Below are 22,364 nucleotides of genomic sequence, written 5' to 3'. Positions count from 1 at the left end.
CAAAAACACCTGCATGGCAAGAGATAAATTACAAGGAAGGCTGGGCGTAGCTCGGTGCTGAGTGCCCTGTAAGTATGCACCAAGCACTGGGGTCAGCCCTCAGCATTGAATAATACGACACTGTAGCACATGCCTGTATGCTAGCACTGGGAGGTGGAGGCAGGGGTTAAAGGTTACATTCCACACGCATGCGCGCGCACACACACACACACACACATGCACGCACGCACGTGCACACATATACATAGAACTAAATCAGACTTCTTCATTTCCCAGCTAATTCTTTTTCTTTCTTTCTTTCCTTCTTTCTTTCTTTCTTCTGTGTGTGTGTGTGTGTGTGTGTGTGTGTGTGTGTGTGTGTGAGAGAGAGAGAGAGAGAGAGAGAGAGAGAGAGAGAGAGAGAGTGTTTATGTGTTTGTGCCTGTGTGCCAGGGTCTGACTGTAGCCTTGGATGGCCTGGTGCTCACTCTGAAGCCCACGCTGGCCTCAGATATCCTAACCCTGCTGCCTTAGTGCCCTGAGTGCTGGTCTTACAGGCGTGCATCACCCTGAGTGCTGGACTTACAGGCGTGCATCACCCTGAGTGCTGGACTTACAGGTGTGCACCATAACAACTGGTTATTACTTACATGGTTTTCTACAACTAAAACTTCTCATCAATGAGATCCTTCTCCTGGTGTACATACCGCCATTGGGAGTGCGGCACACCTGTTTCATGGTCATAGGTGTGCCATCGGTGATGGACATGTCATTTGCTTTCTAGCGTTTATTTAAATACTGTGGAGTTAACTCCTGTGTCTGTGACACTGTAACAGTTTTACAGTTGAGTTGTAAAGTTCTACTGTGATGCTGGTTATGGTTATGCTGATTATCTGTAATTATCACGCTATGTTAATTACCATGTGGCATATTTTGGGATATGCAGTACTTTTAGAGAGAGGCTGGACAGCCCAACAGATGCTTGAATTGGGCTTAAATGTCCTTTATTATTGAGTGACCATGCCTTCTGGTGACTGCTCTCAGATGACTAAGCACCTAAGGTGTTGCTAGGTACTCGCTTACGTGTTTTTCATCATATTACATCACATGTGACATCACTACCATGAACTGATATCTGAAACTCACTCAGAAAGATTATGACCTCCATAAGGTGGCACAACATCCTAGAAATCACTTCAAGATTCCAAACATCTGGGCAGCCCTTGTGGTCTGTGCCTCTAACCGCTGTCCCCGGGAGACTCGAGGGTGCTGAGTTCAAGGCCACTCAGGGCTGCAGGGCAAGACGATGCCACAAGCATGCAAACAAACACCAAGTCAACAGCAGCAAAGGATCCTGGGTCTCATCTCTGACTGACAGGATAGTTTTCCTGCCCTCGCTGCTCTTAGTCAGTCTGTTCTCTTAGAGACATAAAGGAAAGACTAACGAAGTCACAGAACCAGAAAATACGCTGAGGTCTCCATACTGAGTACCCCAGAATAAGCTGAGGTCTCCATACTGAGTACCCCAGAATAAGCTGAGGTCTCCATACTGAGTACCCCAGAATAAGCTGAGGTCTCCATACTGAGTACCCCAGAATAAGCTGAGGTCTCCATACTGAGTACCCCAGAATAAGCTGAGGTCTCCATACTGAGTACCCCAGAATAAGCTGAGGTCTCCATACTGAGTACCCCAGAATAAGCTGAGGTCTCCATACTGAGTACCCCAGAACACTGTGCTGAAGCCACCAGTCTTGCCATCAGACCAGAGGTGGCACTGATGGCTCTGGACTCTGGCACCATGGCTTATGCTGAGAGACCTTGTTACCCAACAGGGACACATGCTATTTTAGTTGGGAGATTCCGTGTCATCCTGGGAACTCAGTCGCCAGTGGGACCCACTCCCAATGGCCTCTCCAAGTGGAGAGCATCTCTCAGCAGAGATGCCTTACTCCATGTCAGAAGGCCTGTGTCCGTAGTAACATTAGTAAATAATTTCAAATCATAAGATAAACTATCCGATGTGTTTGAGAAAGAGAGCTAAGCAAATCTGTGGTTCAAAATGAACACCCCCCTCACTCCCCCAAGGCCAAGGACTTTAGTCACTTATAGGATACGTTAGTCAAGTGAACGTGCTGGAGGGCAGAGGGCATGGCTCAGTCCTTACCTGGCGTGTGCTAGGCCCCAGGTTCAGTCCTACGTGTTGTGAGGGAAGGGGTGGGGCACGCCAGCTCAATACATTTAACAGCTGTGTGGTCAGGTGCATGGCAATGCAGTGTGGCGCTCACACACAGGCAGAAAGCCTAAGTGAGTCAGTGTTTACGTTAGGCATCTAGAAAGCACAGAACGACCCGCTGGGGTGCATGCACTCACACCCCTGGTTATTTCTTTGACCTCATCTCTTCCCTGTTTCCCCAAACGTGTATTTTGAGCCCTTCTGCAAGGAAACGCCGTATGCGTCATGTCACGCAGACCCACAGCGCGCATGCTTAGTTGACCCACGCCTCTCTGAGTAGTGTAGAGGCCCCGGGATGAGGTATTTGCAGGTCCGTGGGGGAATCCTAAATGCTAATTTCCAGCCATGACTATGCGAAAAGAAAATAGAAAACAAGGAGGCATGTGCACAGTCAGCTTTTCTGTGTCTCCCAGCTCAGTTTTTCTACTCTCCTAAACTTTTAATTAAAAAAAAAACCAAGACAGTAAGATGGCTGGAAAGGTGGCTGCTGTGCAAGCCTGGCTTTGACCCCCAGAACCCACATAAAGGTGAAAGGAGAACACAGGAGCCACAGTGTCCTCTGATTGCCACTGTGCATGTGCATCTCTCTCTCTTTCTCTCTCTCTCTCTCTCTCTCTCTCTCTCTCTCTCCCCCTCCCTCCCCTCCCCTCCCCTTCCCCCTCTCCCTCTCCCTCTCTCTCCTGGCTCTTATCTTTCCTTGGCACAAGGAACTCATTTGCTACATAAGGATTTATGGAAACATGCCTTAAAATGCAAAAAGGAAGAAAACTTAACTAATGTGTTGAGCCTTTTCTGTGAACAGTGCTGGAATCTGGATTTACACACCTCAGTTTGTGCTTCATTGGTGACAGGCTCACTCATGAGTGCTTATTAGTGACATTTCACGCACCTGTGGGTGTACACGTGCAGCCAAGGCCCCAAAGAGCGCTAAGCACCATGGCCAGGCGCATCCCGCCTTGCTCCTTTCAGTACCATCCTCATGGCTGAGTCGGGCCCTCGTTGCAGAAGCACACTTCCTTTCTGGTTGGGAAATAGTCCATATTTTGTGTGACCTTCAGAGGACTTGTGGCCTTGCTGGAGGACGTGAGCCAGAGTTTGTGCTGGCAAGGCTGGGGCTGTTAGAGGCTTGTCCCCACAGTGGCTGCTTTAAAGAGCAAAGAAAGCTGCAGGAGGAAGGTGGCTGAGGTACAGGCATCCCTGTCCTTTCCAGCCTAAAAACTGGGGGAGGGTTTAAAATAGGCAGTATTTTCAGTCAGTCAGTCTGGCTGTCTGGCGCGCGTCTCTCTTACCACCCCCCTCAAACCTCCCCTCCCTACCCCTATCCCCTCCGCCCCCCCCCCCCCCCCCCCCCCCCCCCCCCCCCCCCCCCCGCCTTCAGAGTTCCTGTTTGTCTGAGCCTCCGAGGACTTTGCCAAGGTTAGAGTGTTCTTTGCAGCTGACCTTGGTAGAAGGGGGCCTCACATCTCATTTGTCATGCTGCGCTAATGCCCGTAATCCACTAAAGTTCGTCAAATTCAAACCTTGGAAAATGGATCACATGCCTTTTGAACAGTAAGGGTTTTTTTGTTTTGTTTTTTTTTTTTGTTTTTTGTTTTTTTTTTTTTGTGTGTGTGTGTGTGTGTGTGGTTTTTTGGTTGTAAAAATATTGTTAGCTGTAATCCCAGCACTTGGGAGGCAGAGGCAGGTGGGCTGCTGTGAGTTTGAGGCGAGTCCAGGACAGCCAGGACTACACAGAGAAACCCTGTCTGTAACCACCCCTCCCCTCTAAAAAAAAAAAAAGTGTTCTGAGGGTGTAGCTTGTGCTAGCTCGCCTAACAGATGTGCAGGGCCTTGGGCTCAGGTTGGGAAGATAGTTTAGGCCATATGGTGCATGTTACTCAAGTTCAGTTGCCAGAATCCAGGTGCAAAGTCAGGCCTGGTGGATGCGCTTGACACCAGACCCTCCTGGGACACAGGCGGATTCCCAGGGCTCACTGGCCCTGCCAGCCTGATGGTGAGCCCCAGGTCCCAATGAGACACCCTGCCTCAGAAGCCAAAAACCAAAACCCAAAAAACCTCCAAACAAACAAAACCCAAACAAAGCAAAACTGGTGGAGGCTGGTCTGATGGATTTTGGTGCTAATTACTGCTGCTGTCTCTGCCCCACCTGTGCTTTGCCTAAGAGCCTAATCTATGTGACCAATAAAAGGTCACCACACCTGGGCAGGGCAAATGGGAAAGGCATGGCTAAGGGTCCAGGCCTGGGGGAGACAGAGGGAATCTTGGGAGGAAGAGAGACCGGAGGAGAAGGGAGGGGAAGGAGGCTCGCCATCATGGGTGAGGTGGAGGAGAAGCACATGGAGGAGTTGGCCCAGATGAAGAATATGAGCAAGTATGTGGGATTATGGATGGGAGGCAGCTTGATAGAAATTATTAGAGGCAGATGGCATGGGATTGGGGCAGGGATTCCATACCTGCCCCACTATGGGAAGTAGTCTAGGGGATTAATATCTGCTCTGCCCCAGCTTAACTAAAGCTATTTTAAAATATAATAGGTGTTTGTGTCTTGATTGACTGCTAGTGGGTTAGAAAATACTGCCATAATAATAATTATAGGCCTGATAAGAAACATTATTAGGCCAAACTGGTATTTTAACTGCAACACAAAACAACAACAAAAGACCCAAAACAAGGTCAATGGCTCCTGAGGAGTACGATTCAAGGTTAGCCTCTGCTCTCTTTCCAGACACACACACACACACACACACACACACACACACACACACACACACACACACACACACACCCTTTCCTGCCTGAGTCTCACCGTGTGTTGTGGGCTTTGCTTTTGGAGAGTAGGATAGAGCAGATGGATAAATGCGATACTTTTCTATTGACTTTTCATGTATTAGTGATAGATTTCTGTTTGTGTGGAACTTTCCAGTTTAGTTTTGAAAAACTTTTAAGTCTATGATCTTACTTGGTTTTATAACCTCCCTAGGGCAGCGAGAATAAGTGCTATCCTTATTTTTTAAAAAGAAAGTACAGGCATGGGGGTGTGCTTGGTTGTGAGAGGACTTGCCCGGCACATGACCAAGCACCACGGACTGTGCCTATCACCACGGTACAGGCTGTGGGTTCAAAACTACCTGGTTTTCCTTTGTTAACAGTATAACAGAAGTGCTTAGGTCCTGGGCTGCTGGAGATTAGCTCTGGGGGAGATTCGCCTTTAGTTTGGAGGAAGTAGTGAAAGTGGAAGGCTGTGTTGTAGAATCAGGCTGCTGTTTAATTCTGCCTGTGCCTGTTTCATATGCTGACTTACTCATTACAATGCATTTAGATAGAAGAATAAATGTAATTCTGTTTTGACTCCTAAAACATTTTTTAGTGTGTGTGTGTGTGGTTTTTTTTTAATTTTCTCACTTACCATCTTTAATATTCCAAGGTTTTATTATGACTGTTTCTGGCTATACAGTAAGAGAATAGTAACCCTTTGGAGGGCGTGGAGGGTGGCTCAGCAGCTAAGAGCAGTCATTGCCCTTGTAGAGGACTTGGGTTCAGTTCCTCACAGCTACCACCCCCACCCCCCACCCCCGCAACTAGAGCTCCAGGGATCCTGACGCCCCCTCTGGCCCCTGTGGGCACTGCAATGAGTGTGATGCACAGAGTGCTGAAGACGAGCAGGCATATGCATGTCTTAAGAAGTATCCCACTTTGACGGCTGCATGAAGTAATCTGGGCAATTGTACCTTTGAAGCATGCGCACACTAATTTTCTCCGATCTGGGGAATTGTATCTTTGACGCGTGTGCACCCTAATTTTCTCTGAGCGCCGGCGTCTGTTTCACAGTTGTGAGCAGGGCATGCCCAGTGTTCTGGATGAAAGAGCCAAGTGCCAGGAGCTAAAAAGCACATAGCTAACCTTTTCCTCTCTTTGCTCAAACATGCAGTTTTACCATAAAGTACTGAAAGTTTCCTGTTCTGGCTTGCTACAAAGAGATACACTTCCATTCATTGTTCCCACGTAACTTCCTGTGCCTTTTATAGTCGAGAAGATTGAAATCTTGGATGAATTATGAAGTTATCTTTGGAGGCTGAGAGACTATTTCAGAAAGGAGGTTGGAGAGTCCGCCTGTGCGTGCGCAGGCGCGCGTGTGCAGAGTCCGCCTGTGCCTTATGTAATGGTTTGTAGCGAGTGCAGGCAGACTCCACGCTGTGACTGGGTTTGTAAACATTACAATGGTATTACACCAGAAAAGGCTTTTTAAAAAATTTTATTTATTTATTTATTTATTTTTGAGTGGTAACATTCTCTGTTTCCTTTGTGAATCGACACTTGGCAGCCTGGAGCCCTTCCCGGACTACGTCACCCACGTGGGTGGCCGTGCGTGTAGAGGAAGGAACTCTTGGTGGAACAATCTGGTCTCCATGGCGGTGCCTCATGGCACTGCTTTGAGCGGACGGACGCAGGAAGGAGTAGTGAATACGAATTCCTTGGAGGGCCACAGAGAAATAATTTGCACATGGTGCTAAAATTGCAGTTAATCTGGCAAGTCAGTTACTTCTGTAGTTGTGATAAGTTACCAACAGAAGCAACTTGAGGATGGAGCGTTAACTTTGGCTCCCTGTTCACCACGGTGGAGAGGACGGCAACAGGGGCATGTCAAAGTCAGTTGTATAATGCGCTGGTTTTTTTTTTTTCTCTCAGCTTTCCTCTTAACCCAGCGATCACACAAATCATTGAGACCCTTTTATATTTGTCTAATAATCAGCTTCACAACATAACAACTGAGACATTAGCAATCTATTCTTAACCCTCTAAACTAATCTGGTTTCCTCCCAGCTCACATCCTAGAGATACTTGCACTTTGTAGCTTTCCTTGTTCCAGCTCTCTCTCCAGGTGTCTCCTGGACCTCTCCTGTGGCTGAATCCCCTACTTCCTCCTCCCCTGGCTGGCAGGAAGTCCCGCCCCATTCTCTCCCCTGCTCAGTGATTGGCTGTTAGCTGCTTTATTGGCATATCAGGGACAATTGGGGAGCAGTGATTACACAACATTGAGACAGGAAAGTCTCAGAACAAAGATTGCAATGGGGGGGGGCGACAATACAGAAGTCACAGATATGGGGGTTATTGAATGACACAGTAACTTTATGCCCACAGGGGTGTGAGGCAGCTGGTCACAGAGTGTTTGAAGTCCAGAAGCAGAGAGAGAGGCGCTGGCGCTCAGCTCACTCCTCCTCTGTGTTCACTTCAGGATTCCATCCCATAGAATAAAAATTACAACACAAGGGGATAGAGAGACGGTTCAGGGGTTAACAGCACCCACATTTGGTTCCCAGCATCTCCGTGGTGGCTCACAACCACCTGCACCTCCAATTTCAGGGGGATCTACACCATCCACTGGCCTGCTTGGGCACCACACACATGTGGTGCGCTTAGAGACATACAGGCAAGCACCTATATACATGAAACAACAAGAAATATTTTTATAAAAAGGACTGTAGAGATGGCTCAGTGGTTAAAGGCACTGTCTGCTCTTCCAGAGGTTCTGAGTTCAATTCCCAGCAACTACATGATGGCTCACAGCCATCTGTAATGAGATCTGGCGCCCTCTTCTGCAGGCCTAATGCAGGCAGAGCATTGTATACATAATAAAAAATAAATAAATATTTTTAAATAAATAAATAAATATTAAAAAACAAAGCAAAAATGTACAACAACATGCCGACTTTTCATAAACTACAATTAGTGTTTATAATGATAACCTTAAGTTAATTCAGGGGAAAAAAATACAATAAGTGGTTTTCAGGATGCTCAAAAGACTAAAGATGGCCAGAAAGTAATTATGCAGTAGTGTGTGTTAGGTAATTTTCCATTTAAAAAGATGATCAAAGTCACCGTAGTAAACATGAGTTGGCAGGGCGGGGTTTGCTCCTGTGGGGTGTCTCACTAAGCAGGGAGTTCTGAGTAAATGGGTCTTTACGGTGGGACAGGAAGCAGGGAGTGTGGTGGGAAATGCTGAGAGAGGGAGTCAGTTATTCCAAATAATAGATATTACCTTAGTGTCATTTTCCTGTTCAGATCTCGCAAACAAAGTGCCCTATTGTCGTAGGATTTAGTGTGCAAAGCACTTTTATTTTCAGGCTAGAGCGTGCGGGCCAGTCTGCATGTGAGAAAACGCGCGTTCCCGCTGGCCGAGTGGGTTTCCACCGTCACTTCAGGAGGAAAAGAGAGAAGCTCCATGATCCAGAGTGGAAAAACACGGAAGAAAATTCCCTACCCCCCAATAACACCCACAGAGTTTTAGAAAAACAGAAATTGCTTTGACTAATGTGACATACTTAAAAATAAATCCAAAAGCTCAGCTCTAGCATGGCCGCACCAAGGCAGCCCTTCCCTGAAAAGATGCTTTGTGTGGGTGTGTGCTGTGGGACCGGTATCACGTTCATCTCATGTTTAAATTTGGGGGAAGATTTTTTTTTTAAATTAAACAAGAGGGATGTAATTTCTGTAAAGCGACTTCTGATGCCACCGCACTTTTGCAGTGTGTCGATAGGGTCTCTTACGTTCAAATCTAGGAAAACTATTTTCCTGTCCCAAGAGCTTATTTGTCTGCATTTTATGAGATCTATGTAGCCATCCTATTTTCAGGTGATCTCGGTTAGTGGTTCAGTGCTGGGCTCGGCTTTTTTAGGCAGCTTCTTAATAAGATTTCTACTCTGCCGGAATGACTTTGAATTGGTTGGCAGCCGAAGTGGGCTTTCTGGGTTTGTTGTTGTTGTTGTGAGTCTTTTAAGTTTTCTGTAGAAATAAGTATAAGACTGATAAAAGAATGTGTCTAGTGGCCGGCCTTTGGGTTAGAGAAGGGCATTTCTAGGAGCGAAACTGAAGGCCCTGCCTAGATCAATATCGGTGCGTGACCTTTGCACTAAAGCCGTGGCAGATGATGTCTGAGAAATAGTATGGTTTTTATAAGGTCTTTAAGCTCATGCATAGACATCCTTTAACCCATGGGACAGCAGTGAGGACACTAAACAGCCTCCGAGGTCCACTGAGCTGTGCTGCCTCAGAGGGGATCAAGCTGAGCTAGGAAGCACTTTTCCTTGGGAGTTTGTTGGGAAGATGGTAACCACAGCGGTGTGGTAGCAGGAGCCAGTTCGTCCCGTTAGCACCCCGTTGTGTGGATGGAGAAAAGGCGTGGGATAGTTAGGTCACTGCTTGGGCTCATAGAGCTGAAGTGTGGCAGGACTGAGATTTAAATCTAAAGAGAGGCGCCATAGTAGCGGCCTGGAGCTTGGCTGCTTTGCTGGTGGAGCCATCACTCAGCCAGACTTCACAAGTGCTTGTTGTGTGTCAGGCGTGGCGCCCAGCGATGCCGCCGTAGAGGGTTAGCAAAAGGAATGTGGCTCTTGTTTTCATGGAGCTACCAGGTAAGAGGGCAGGGGGGGGGCTGGAGACAGACAGACAGGCAGACTTTCTGTCCCCTCCCCCATCAATCCCCTTTCTTCTTTTGAGACAGGGTCTCGCCGTGTAGCCCTGGAACTCACTGTGGACCAGGCTGGCCTCTTAAACTCCCAGAGATTCCCTCATCAGGGCCTCCCAAATGCTGGGTTAGAAGAGTGCGCCACCACGCCTGGCTCGGTGTATTTGTAAGGGCTGGCCTTTGCTGTAGAGGAAGACTCTAATGTTACTTTACCAGGCTGAAGAGCATCCGAATATAACAGGCTGTGGAACATGTCCCAGGACCAGGCCGGGAGCAGCCCTGCCGTGTTTCTAAGACCGTAGGTGTACATACAGAGGCGCTGTGACTCACTCTTGGTGACCCCAGACGCTCCATGAGCTACGGGAGCTCCAGCTCCTCCCGAGCCAAGCATGAGCAGCCTTGGAAGCAGCATCTGTGACATGATGCTTAAGAAACGCCCTGCAGGCCACCAGCTGTTGGCTTCCCTGTACAGAAGCACCTGGGCAGGGGGCTAGCGAGAGGAAGAGATGCAGATTGGCCTTATGATGGGGTTTGATGCACATTAAGCTGGGTGATTTGCTGTTTAAGTTAAGCATTTCCTTCGTTTGTTAAAAGCCACTGTTGATTAAATATAAAAAGCCTTCAAGTAAGCGCGTGCGGTTCATGGGCCCGCTTTGTGCACATGGCTGTAATTATCACGAGGCCAAACCAAAAGTCGGTAGGTTTCTCTTTTTAAGTCTCTTATCTGCAGTGAGGACCGGTGGTTTCATGCAATGATTCAAGTCCTCAGCAGTTGTGTTTTCCCTCTTCCATCCTTCCTGCCTCTCCTGCTGTCTCTTCTTATGCCGCCCCACTGCCTGCCCTGCACACAGTGTGACAGCATGCCTCCAGTCCAGCGTAGGCCCGAGCAGCGCCACACCTCAGGGCTCTCTCTCTGTGGTTCTTGCCTGTTCCCCACTTCCTTTTCTTACTCTTCAGACACGAATTAGATTGTAAAAGATTTAATAAGAGGCGAGAGAGAGCCAGAGCTCAGTGCTTGTATGAAGCCTTAGATTCAGCCCCCAGTGCCAGGACGGGAGGAGAAAACTTAGTTTGGGATCGTTGTGGGTTTAAGTCGGGGTCTGCGTGGTGGCGAGCCACTCCGGGACTGTCACCGTGCAGTGGACAGAGCAGCTTTCAGCCCCGCTAAGCGCTGCACAGTAGGGACGGAGTCACACATTGTACTGCTGGGTAACTGGAGGTTGATGCTATACGTTTAGAGCAGTTCAACATTTTTGTCTAAACAAAGGAGCAGATTAACTCTCGGCCATTTTATATTCCAGACTCTAGGCAGGAGGGAAACAAAGAAATCAGTTGGTTTTTCTCTTTTTTTTTTTGGGACTTTAAACCTCAAGTTTTATATATTATCATTAGTGTGCATGTGTATGGTTTACACATGTACCATGCTGCATGGTAGCTTGCAGGACTTGCTCCTCCCCTTCCACTGTGTGTCCCGAGGACTGAACTCACATCCTCAGGCTTGTTCAGCAAGCGCTTAGCTCCTGGCATCACTCCAGCCAGAGAAGCCCTGTTCCTTTTGTCCTCTCTGAGCTTCCGTTTTGTTCCTGGTCTCTGTGCTGAGTCGTGTGGGTGATGCCACCCGTTAGGTTCTTATCTGGTCACTGAGCGCTGCAGGCTGTGTCCCCTCCTGCCTCCGCCTCCTTTAGGTTAAGAAGGACGCGTGGGTGCCCTTGTGTGAGTGGAAAGTGGGTAGAAGCATGGCCAAGCTGGAGCTGAGCTAACCGTCGCCAGGACCCTGAGGAGGCTCAGGCCCGGCCTGCCTGTTGTCCCTTTCTGCGCTGCACTCCCAGAATGCATTCTGAGAACAGGGAAGAGCCTGAAGTCTTCCCGCTGTGATTCTTAGAAATCTTCGCGGGGTGGTGATAACTGTGGAGTGGCATAGGGATTCTTACTGTAGACGCTTTACTAAGCTTTGCAAAAGGCCACCGAGAGGACATTTTTCAATTGGGGGAATACTTTTCATTCATTCATTTCTCCTCCTTCTCCCAGGGCAATTTATGTCTCTTAACACCACTTGAGTTTGTGAAGTGATTTTACATATAGTGCCTCATTTTAGCCACACGTCAAGCCCTGTAAGGGAATAAGAGAGACTGTGGGATGCGTCTCAGGCCATGGCTGGAGCCCAGAGCCCAGTGGCCCAGCACCTGCCTAGCAGTTGTGAAGCTTAGGGTTTTATCCTTAGCATAGCATGAACATAATGTATATTTCCCCGCACCCCCACTTCCAACCCCCAACCTCACCCCACCCCTACCCCCAACCTCACCCCCACCCCTGCCCCCACCCCCAGTTAGACTTGGCGGCACTAACTCTGTGGGGCTCGGCACCTCACTCACTCGTCTCCGTTGGCAGGACTTACTGTATATATATATTTTCTGCTCCACCATGAAAACACACCACTAAAGTCCTAGGGGTTCCTCTTGATGTTAGTAACCAGTGTGGACAGTACTAGCTCCTGCCCCTCCTCCTCCTGGGTCCCCTCAGTAGATTCCTGCTGAGGCAGAAGACCTATGCTGCCTTTACAGCTTGGAAGTCTCCCAGCTCTGAGAACTTAGGCTCCCGGTGAATCTCTGCCCTTTGTTTCCTTTGGACCATTTTAAAGCACAGTTTGAACACAGGAAATTCTTCAACATGGTTGCCCCCAGGATTTCAACACAGCAGTATACAAGTATGCACTGGCTTCCAGCCCAACAAACTGGCATTTGACTTCTTGGAAGAGAGTTGGTATTGTCAAGAGGAAGGCTTGGATCCTGATAGTCACTTGGACTCGGGGGGCAAGGAACCCGGATGCGCTGAGCCCACAGACAGGCTCTCTTCTGTCAAGAAATATGCATTTCAGGTTTAAGATTTTTCCCTATCAGAAATAAATGTCAGATTCTAACTAAATCTTACTGTTGAAAACCCAAGTGGGAACTGTGGTCTGAGGGCCCCTTCAAGCATTTAATGACCATACATTCCCAGCTCCACCCCCAGGGGCCTGAGAGCTAATGCATTGTAACTTAAGATGGTCCAAACATTAGCTCATACTGTGCACTGGCCAGAGGCTCTGGACGCAGGGCCTCCCAGGTGTCTCTTCTCTTTGAGCTTTGTTTCTGCACCACATCCTGGTATTTGTGACATTCCTTCTCCCGGAGCTCAGTGAGAGCCAGCCTGTGCCCTTGGCTGAGACAACATCCCTGGGCGCCCCTTTCTCACTGATTCTGGTACCCCCCTCCCCCCAGTGGGTAAGGCATTTTCTGCTCAGGGACAGAATAGGTCCTACAGTGCACACTCCCACAGTCTGTGGGACTTTGTCCCCCTTCACAGTTGACAGCATTGCAGAATTCCCTGTGGTACAATAACACAAACCCTTATTAGCCAATGGTGTAGTTGCAATAAAAACCTCCCCACTGCAATGTCCTGGTCCCAGGCTATAATGTTACCCCCTAATTCCCACTGCATCTTTACCACTTTTATTGCAGCTGAGCACACGTTTCTCGTTAGTACCCTGGGTGATATGGAGAATCAGAATACTGGGAAATTATGTGGAATAGGTACCAGATGTTTGCATCAGCTTTCTGTGCGCTAGGATTTAAGGCGCTTGCAGCTCACATTGAGTAGACGTGAAAACAACTTCCTGTACCTTCCTCCAAGCAGTGTGCCCTTCCGCCCGCATTTGACGATATTAGGGGAGGTGTAGCAGCAATGATTTCTTTGGGGGGAGGTGGGTAGATTAAATGTGGTGTGTGTGGTGAATATACATCTGTTCCCAAAAGTTTCATCTGTGTTCTGTCGAGGCAGGTCACCGGCCCACAGCCAATGTGGGCATGAGGGTTCTGGAACTCAGGTTGGACCGCTGGGTGCAGCCAAAGCACATTACAGAAGGGTCCATCGACTTGTATTTTTCTCTGTAAGTAGAACTGTGAATTTAGATATTGATAATATACACAGTCCCTCATATGTCCAGATAATCAATAATTGATTGAAAAGACCAAGAGGAGATTTGGTCAAAGGAAGAGGGAACTTTTGGTCCCTTCCTCAGTGAGGACAGGAAGTCTTTTAGCTGGTGACTTCTAGTGTGAACTGGGCAGTTTAGTTCTTATTTTTTTTTCTTTTATCATTTTATCTTGTGTGTCTGCCTGCAGAGATCTTAGTGAACACCGTGAAGTGCAAAGCAAAAGCAAGTGGTATGTTGTTGTGGGAGAGGCTGGACAGAGAGTCTGAGGGAAATGGTTTTCTGCTTTTGGCTGGTGGAATGTGACTTTTGGCCAGTAAAGGACACTCCGTGTAGCCCAGTTTCCATCACTCTCAAATCATAATGTTGGCTACATCATCCCAGCTGAATTTACAAGGATCAGAAACAACACACTCAGGATGTGTGGCCCAGAGCTGGTGGTGCATGCTAGCCCTTCCCTGGGAGAGCTGGTGGGCCGTTGTCACACAAGGTGGACAGCCTTGCCTGCCACTGAGTGCCCCACAGTGTTGCTTCGGGGGTGCTGCTCTGTGATGGAGGCCTTGCCAGGGTGGCTGTGGTGGGCGCTACGCGTCTGTCCTGAGGAAGATGATGCTTGAAGCCGAGCCAACCTGAGGGAGAGAGGTCCCAGGTAAGACACTGTGTCCAGTAAGATGCAAGGAGGCTGGCGTCCTAAAGGGCCAACAGAGAGGGATCAACTCAGCTTATACCTGGAGACCACAGGAAATTCAGATGTTTGGGAGGTCGGGCAGGAGGGATGACCCGGGGCAGAGCAGGCGGCAGATGGCTGGAATCAACAGGAATGGCCAGTTGGGAAGGCTCAGGCATGGAATGGCCCCCCGAGGGGGAGCTCTGAGTGCATGGCTGCCAGGGGCTCAGCATCTTGCAATAATTTAGTTATAGTGGAATAAATAAGATTTATTCTGCCCACTTACACAACTTTCTGTGGGGATTCAGAGAAAGCATCTGTAGTGTGACTGTCACTATGAAATGTAGGGTGAGGGGGCGTGGCCTGCGTCATTCCCGTTCATTTATCTGTTGGAGGCAGCCTTGTGTTGTAGCCAAGGCTGGCCTAGGACTTGCCATGTAGCCAAGGATGACCTTGAAGTTCTGATGCTCCTGCCTCCGACTGCAGGCATGAGCCACCAAGCCTGCTTTAGGCTGTGCCTGAGCCTGAACGCAGACTTGCTTATGTGCTAGGCAAGCAGTCCACCATGCCAAACCCCAAGCCCTTTTCTACTTTTTAAACAGCAACCAAAATGTGGAGGTGGGGGGAGGGGGGCCACGAACCTAAAACCAAATGAACAAAAAAGAAAAACCAAGCACATGTGTTTATGGATACGGAGAAGAGCAACCTGTGGCCAGGACGCCGCCAAGGTGGCGAAGGAGCCTTTGTTCCTGCTTACTGGTTTCTGGATTACGGGGACAAGATTGCATAGGAGGAGGAGGACTGCAGGTTTCCAGCTGCGGCCTCAAGGGAAAACTCCAGCTTATGAAGAAGCTCCATAGCTGAGTCAGTCAGGGGTTCAGGGCGTGATTTCCTGGGTATCTCTTGACTGGAGGTGCTGCCCTTGGAGTGGGCCGTACAAGATGGAAGTTTGTCTGAATTGTAGCCAGGCCCAGCTGTGTGTGGACAGGCTGAAAGGGAGCTCTTAACGCTATGAGCATGGCATCTGCACTCCAGTCACGTGGCCGGCCGTGTGTAGCCACAAATGGGGCTCAGGCAAGCAGCCTTCATTTGGCATGATCGCGAGCCTCACAGCTGGGGAAAGAACAGTTGATGTTGGGAAGCTGATAGCAGGCCTGTGCCTCGGCCAGAAAATAGTAAGCAAGTGGCGGTGAGGCCAGGCCTGGTCCGGGCAAGTTTTGTGAGTCCTAGGGGGATATGGGGCTTGAGAGAGAGAGAGAGAGAGAGAGAGAGAGAGAGAGAGAGAGAGAGAGAGAGAGAGAGAGAGAGAGAGAGAGTGAGTGTGTGTGTTCAGAAAGCCCTTTTAGGAAGGACACTGCCACATTTATGGTTTTTGAACTCTTTCTTTTCCTTTTATTGTCTCTCTGGGTTTTGGTGTCAGCCCCTGGTACATGCTGTTCTCTGCACACTGTTCTCTATGGCGAATTCCCGGAGGAGAGCCGCTGGGTCAGAGGATTGCGTTTGCTCTCTCACCCACAGCTTGTGGTTTCTGGACGTTGCCCTGGCCTTACATATATATTTTTATAAGCGCCCCCTCCCTCTTGGCAGTTCTTAAAATGAAACATTTCAACATAAAAAGATGTCGAAACCGTACTTGCCGAACACCCCAGATTCCACAGCTGACGTCCTGCAGTGGTTGCTCTGTCCATGTGTCCGTCCATCAAGGCATCTTGATTCTGATGCATCCCAGAGTTAAGTTACAGACCCCAGGGTCCTCCACCACCTGCGCTAGGATGGCTTTTATTTGTTTGTTTTATTCCCCCAGTTCAATCTTGCCTCCTAGAGTGCTGTCTACCAAGGGAGAAGGCCAGAGGCAGGTCCTCCTGTGAGGCCGCAGGTGACCCTAGAACAGGGCTTTATCTCTTCAGGCTGTGCAGCACCCAGCTTTGCCCAGCAGAGCGGGGTGGGGGGGTGGGGGGGGTGGGGGAGAGTGGGGGGGTAGGGGGGAGTGGGGGGGTGGGGGGGTGGGGGGGTGAGGGGGGAGTGGGGGGGGTGGATAAACAGGAAAGGTTTCGTTGTTAGATTTGCTGTGTCAGTCTGACACATCGTTTTTTATAATCTTTAAAACTTGTTAACTTATTTATTTTGTGTGTATGTGTGTAGTTACCCGCGTATATGAATGTGTGCTTGTGGAGGCCAGATGCTGGTATCGGTGTCTTCCTTCATCACGGCTCCACCGAGGTTTTTGAGACCGGGCCTCTCACTAAACCTGGACCTCCCTGACTGGCTGGGCTGGGAGGCCAGCGAGGATCCACTGGTCTTGCCTCCTCGTTGCCGGGGTCACTTGCTACTGTGTCGGCTTTTATGTGGGTGTTGGGGGTCAGGGTTTGAGTCCTCATACTGTTAGAGCAGGCACTTTATCAGCCAAGCCGTCTCCCCACTTTCTTACACACACACAATTTGTACTTTTGTTTGTTTTTAGTGTATGCTTTGTAATATGCTGTGGACTTTTCCTCCCTCCTTTCATACTTGTAGGTCAAAAAACACCGATGTGTCGGGAACACTGTGTGGTGTCAGTCAGCTTTCTGTTGCTGCAACAAAACGCCTGAGGCAGCTAAGGGGAAGACATGTTTGCTTTTGACACACCATTTCAAGGTTTCCAGGCCATGGTTACTTGCCTCCATCATTTTGGATCTGTAGGGATGTAGCATGTCATGGCAGGAGTAGGGTAGAGGAGGGAGCCACTCACTTCAGGATAGCCTGGAAAGATGGAGAAGGGGCTGGAAGTCTGTCTCCTCCTTCACAGGCATCCCATGACTAACTTCCTTGCATTGTGCCCCATCTCCTGAAAACGTTGTCGCTGCTCCATAGACGCCCTGGAGACAGCCACACTGCAGGCACCTGGGCCTTGAGAGAGCCACACTGAAGATCCAGCACCCAGCACTGGGGATGTTTACACACAGGCTGCAGAGGGACCTCAGGAAGGGCAGCTGTCCCACCTCTCGATCAGTAGACTGTGTGCAGCTTCCATTAGACACTTCAGGCTAGAGCTGAACCTCAAGCAGGAACAGGCAGCTCTTCCTGGAAGCACTTGAGGAGCGGCGATGACCTTGGAGAGACCAGGTGTGCCGAGCAGGTCGCAGGCCCCTTGGTAGATGTACTTTGGGTTAAATGACGGACCGTGTTTTATTGTGTTTAGTTTGTAATCATTGTAAATCATGGATGAGGCTCGTGTTCCCAAACACAGTAGCTGTTATGTGTCATCTATGTCCCCAGAATCAGGGGGACAGTCTTTCTCTGAGGCTCACCCACAAATTCATCCCCTGCCACTGCTGTCACAGCTCCTCCCTTAGCCACCTCTGCCCTCTCAGAAAGCTTTGCGGGGCAGCGCCGGCGCCCATTTGAAAAGGCACAATACTTCATTTCAAACCAGATTTCTATTATCAACCTAGATAATTTCTGTGAGTCCTGAAATAGACTTGGCCCAGTAGGCAGGGTGCCTGCTTGTACAAAGGAGCGACTAGGCCAGAATTACAGATGCCATTTGAAATGAGGCTGCAATCAATCCTAATCCTAAAGAGTGTGTTTGTTACTTAGAGGCCGGAGGAACTCACTGGAATGCGAGGAGGACTTTGATCTGGGTTCCCTTAGGAAGTCTCTGGTGCCCTGTGCTCACAGGGATGTGTGAGGGTGGAGAGTTCTAGCCCTTCCCTCTGCCGTCCCAAGAGTCTTTGGGAAACACTGACAAACAGATTAAACAGGAGAGAAAGAGTAGGAATTTATTGTAAAAGAAGAAAACTCATGGGCGTGTGATAACCAGGAGTGTTGAGGGGGGGTGGGGTGGGAAATCTGAGTGTTTGAACGTGAGCTTTAGATAAGCCAACGGGCTTCTCTGTGGACAGTGGGCTGCCCAGTGTCCCATGCACGGCAGAGGACAAAGGTTCGTAAATGATCCTCCCTGGAACACTGAGTGCGACTCACACAGAAGACGATGGAGTGTGAGAAAAAGTGTCCAGGTGTGCTGACGCTGCAGCCTCTCTGCCCGCCGCGAGCTCAGCCAGTGCCCTGAGCCAGAGGCGACTGTCTTCTTCTTTGGGGTCCAGATTTAAACAGACACAAAGTCACCGGGGAAGTCACCTCCAGCACCCGCTGACATACCAAGATGCCGTATTTTGGGGGTGACAGTTCCTGAGTACCCTCTGTATCTCATCTCCTCCTTTTAGATGTCTGTCCATCGATGTGGGGTGAAGCTGAGGAGCAGAATCACAGCTCTATCACTGTAGCAACCCCGTTTCTCATTAGTTCCTGTGGCCAGGCCCCGCAGGCAGGGAGATGTGGAGGGAGGGAGGGAAAATGAATATGTGAATGTGACTCTCCAGGCCAGGTGCTATGGGGGAATTCTGACGACCTAGTGGTGAGTATGAGAAAACGAGCGTGTGGCCATCGGGGAGGTTTCACCTGACTGGCTGTAACAGGTGTGCACACCTGCTGTGGTCGGTGACTGCAGCAGAGCAGGTGGGTGAATAAACTGTGGGGCCATCAGGAGGTTGGGGACAGAGGACGACCTCCTTCAGCCTGGTGGTGCCTGGGGGTGCTTGCTGTGTGTGGGGGCGATTAGAGCTGAGGAGTTCCGGTGACTACGACAAGCTTAGGTGAAGACATGACGTTGAGAATCTTCTGGCTGCATCTGACGATCTTTAAGCAACTCTGTGCCTGCTCGTGCGCCCTGTTCTGGGTTCAGGTTTTGCTTGGCAGTTCTCCGAGGTCGGGTGTAGCTGCAAGAAGGAGGGTGGGCATTTGCACGTGGAGCAGCTGCGGGGTTGGGCCCCTTCCCCCCTCTCTCCTCCCCCTCCCCCTCTGTGGTCAGAAGGACCACCTTGCTGTAGAGATGGCTCCGACAGAGAGCTTGGGGTGTGGCGCCTCCTTCGTTGTTTGGGGGCAGCTGGGAACAGAGGTGCGAGGATGGATGGGTTTAGAATTGGAAGCATTGTCAGCTAGAGCGGCAGAAAACGGGAGGCAGGAGCCACATATGCGCAGGGTTCTGCCTTTTCCTTTCTGCAGCTCTGATCCTCACACTCTGCTTTTGGGGAAGGATTTCCTGACCTCTGCCCCAAACTTTGCTGTGCAGGTCTGGCTGCAAATTCCTCTTCGAACACATTTTTCTTTGTGTAGGTCTTGAGTTTGTTACATGTTTTTTTCCCTTAAAAAAGGAAAACTCTTAAAATGTTATCTTTGACTATTTGGGGGAGTACAGATACGATTATAGATATTTAATATTATTTGTGCGTAGTATTATTTGGACTTTAAATAATTTATTCCAGCTATAATATTTATTCCCAGGTTTTTTCCCAAGAGAGGAAATGAAAACACAAATGCCAAAATGGACGGTGTCCTTAACCCAAAGGGATACATTGGGGACCTGTGAGCCTAAAGAGAATTTAAAAATCAAACACACATATAAATTATGCAGAAAAATGTGAAAGGGTGAGATGTCAGATGAGACTAGCTTTTTAGTCTTTCTGGAGCGCTAGAAACAACTTAGTTGTAAAGGGTCTTCAGACAGGTTAGGGGTGAGTCCATCCCTCAGGGCTCTCTTGCTAAACAGCACTTGTCTGTGGTCACGTCCGCAGGTCCAGCGCCCAGCCCCCGATGCACACTGTCGCCAACCAACGCCTCTCATCCCGTCCAGGCCCTGATGGAGAGCTTCACCGTCCTGTCTGGCTGTGCCAGCAGAGGCACAACCAGGCTGCTACACGAGGTTCATGTGCTAAACGTCCGCACTGTAGATCAGGGACCAGGCCAGGCCCAGAGAGAGGTAAGTGTCGGCGTTGACCTGAGTCTGAGACTGTGCACAGCAGAGACTGGCTTCTGTGAGTGGGTCTCTCCTTCCATCTTGAGTTCTGGCACCGGATCAGAGTCCATGTTGTCAGCCTTGTATGGACAATGCTTCTTCCCGCTGAGCCACCTTGTGGGCTCCAGTCTTCTGAGATTTTAAACTGTCCTCTCATTTTCACACATGCCCCTCTTTTTTTTTTTTTTTTTTTCCTTCCCTCACTGGGTCCTGCAGGACAAGTCAGAAAAACTCTAGGACAAAGATCAGTAGTACTCCTGAGGATAGTTCCTTATGGCAGCTCTGGTATCTTCTCCAAGGTGGCAGTCTTGGTGGTCATGGGCAAGAAAACAGACCAGGCTCATGACTATTTGCTGTTTGCCCTGGGCTCAGCAGTGCTACACGGCTAGGTGTCTCTTCCTTATATTCATTTTACAGGTCAGGGCACAGGTGTGGGGATGTGAGGTGCAGAGGTGAATGACCTGTTCTTCCCTGTGACTGGGCAGTGGCGTAGGTCGTGGATTAATGGTCTCCTTGTAGCTTTTCTTTTTATATTAAATATATATATATATATATATATATATTTTTTTTTTTTTTTTTTTTTTTTTTTGGTTTTTCGAAGCAGGGTCTCTCTGTATTAGCCTTGGCTGTCCTGGACTCACTTTGTAGACCAGGTTGGCCTCGAACTCACAGCAATCCGCCCACCTCTGCCTCCCGAGTGCTGGGATTAAAGGCGTGCGCCACCACGCCCGGCTCTATATTTTTAATTATTTTATTTATGTACTAATAAATTTACATTACTACACATATATACTTTGAAAGTGCTACCAAGCTGCTTAGGAGAAATATGTTATACAAATTAAGTGTTGGTAGATTAAATCATGGTCATGTCAATTGCTAGTCTACTTTTATCACTAGAATATACATCTTAGGTGTGGCAGATAGATAGGACTCTATAGAAAGACAAGGTCTTCAAAAACCCCAGAGACATGCAGAATATGGCGTTTAAAAATTTTTTTTTTTTAAATTACTTTAAAGATTCATTGACAATGAGACAGGTTAACTCCTGGCAACACCCAGCCTACCTCAAGGAAGATGAAACTCCTCGTAGTCTTTACGAGGATAGGTCTTCCTCACACCGTTGCCGTTCTTCCTGTCATGTAGTGTATGTGACAACAATGTTTTGAGGCAGAATTGTCTCCTCAGGAAAAAGCATCTGCAGGAATTCCTGGTAAAGGTGGGAGTTTGGGGAAATGGCTGAAAAAAAATGGAACTTACCTTTCAGCTCTCTCTTGGCCAGAGAAGTGACTGTGTACATGTTGCCGGCATCTCCTTGCGTTTTGGGGTGCACAGTGGTGGTGCCAGCGCAGAGCCTCCACCAGGGAAAAGTGACTGTGTACGTGTTGCCGGCGTCTCCTTGCGTTTTGGGGTACACAGTGGTGGTGCCAGCGCAGAGCCTCCACCAGGGAAAAGTGACTGTGTACGTGTTGCCGGCGTCTCCTTGTGTTTTGGGGTGCACAGTGGTGGTGCCAGCGCAGAGCCTCCACCAGGGAAAAGTGACTGTGTACGTGTTGCCGGCGTCTCCTTGTGTTTTGGGGTGCACAGTGGTGGTGCAGGCGCAGAGCCTCCACCAGGGAAAACCGAACTGACTCTTTTAATCTGGTGAAAAAGTGTGCCGTGTTGGCTCGTTTCAAAGTCAGGGCATCTAACCTTTCTCAGCTCCGTTGGAAATTATTGTCAATCCTCTTGGTGGCTTGCCACTGTGGCTGCAACACATTTTTTCAGGTCAGATTTCTTTATCCCAGTAATGTGTCTTTAATTCTCAACGTACGTGGGAGAGTTTGTGGTGGGAGGGAAAGGAGGAAATACAGCCCCCGCGAGGCATTGCTGACTCCAGCAATTCCTCAGCACACAGCAATTACTCATGTCCTACACACTTCCCTCAGAGGGGCTGAGGAGGAAAAAGAAAGCCCGGGACATCGCAGGAACACCAACAACCGAAAATTCTTAGTGTTAAATCGTGCGGTACTGCTGTGGACTCTGAAAGTGGGTCTGACGAAGACTGCGGCAGAAAAAGGAGCAGACTCCAGGGATGGACATTTCAGAACGTGGCAGCACAGAGGGTGTGCGCTTAGCTGGGGGGCCTGGAGAGTTCGGTGAGAGGCCTTCTGCAGGGCAGCCCCAACACCATGCTCCTTCCGTGCTTGTTTAGTCAGTTTGTGTCTGCTCTGCGGCCCTTGGTTT

General features: G+C 49.1%; 1 protein-coding gene across 1 annotated transcript in view; it reads left to right on the top strand.

Moving 5' to 3' along the window:
* TGFBR3 (transforming growth factor beta receptor 3) overlaps positions 1–22,364 on the top strand; it is a 170,347-nt gene that overhangs the window by 41,985 nt on the left and 105,998 nt on the right. Inside the window, exon 3 of the mRNA XM_084758044.1 lies at positions 19,921–20,105. Coding sequence (XP_084614170.1) covers positions 19,921–20,105 — 185 coding nt within the window. The remainder of the gene's footprint in view (positions 1–19,920; positions 20,106–22,364) is intronic.

Source organism: Acomys minous (assembly GCF_964271855.1).
Source record: "Acomys minous genome assembly, chromosome: 15".
Taxonomy (NCBI): Eukaryota; Metazoa; Chordata; class Mammalia; order Rodentia; family Muridae; genus Acomys; species Acomys minous.
The sequence above is the reverse complement of the archived record's forward strand: the minus strand, read 5'-3'. Positions and strand labels throughout refer to the sequence as shown.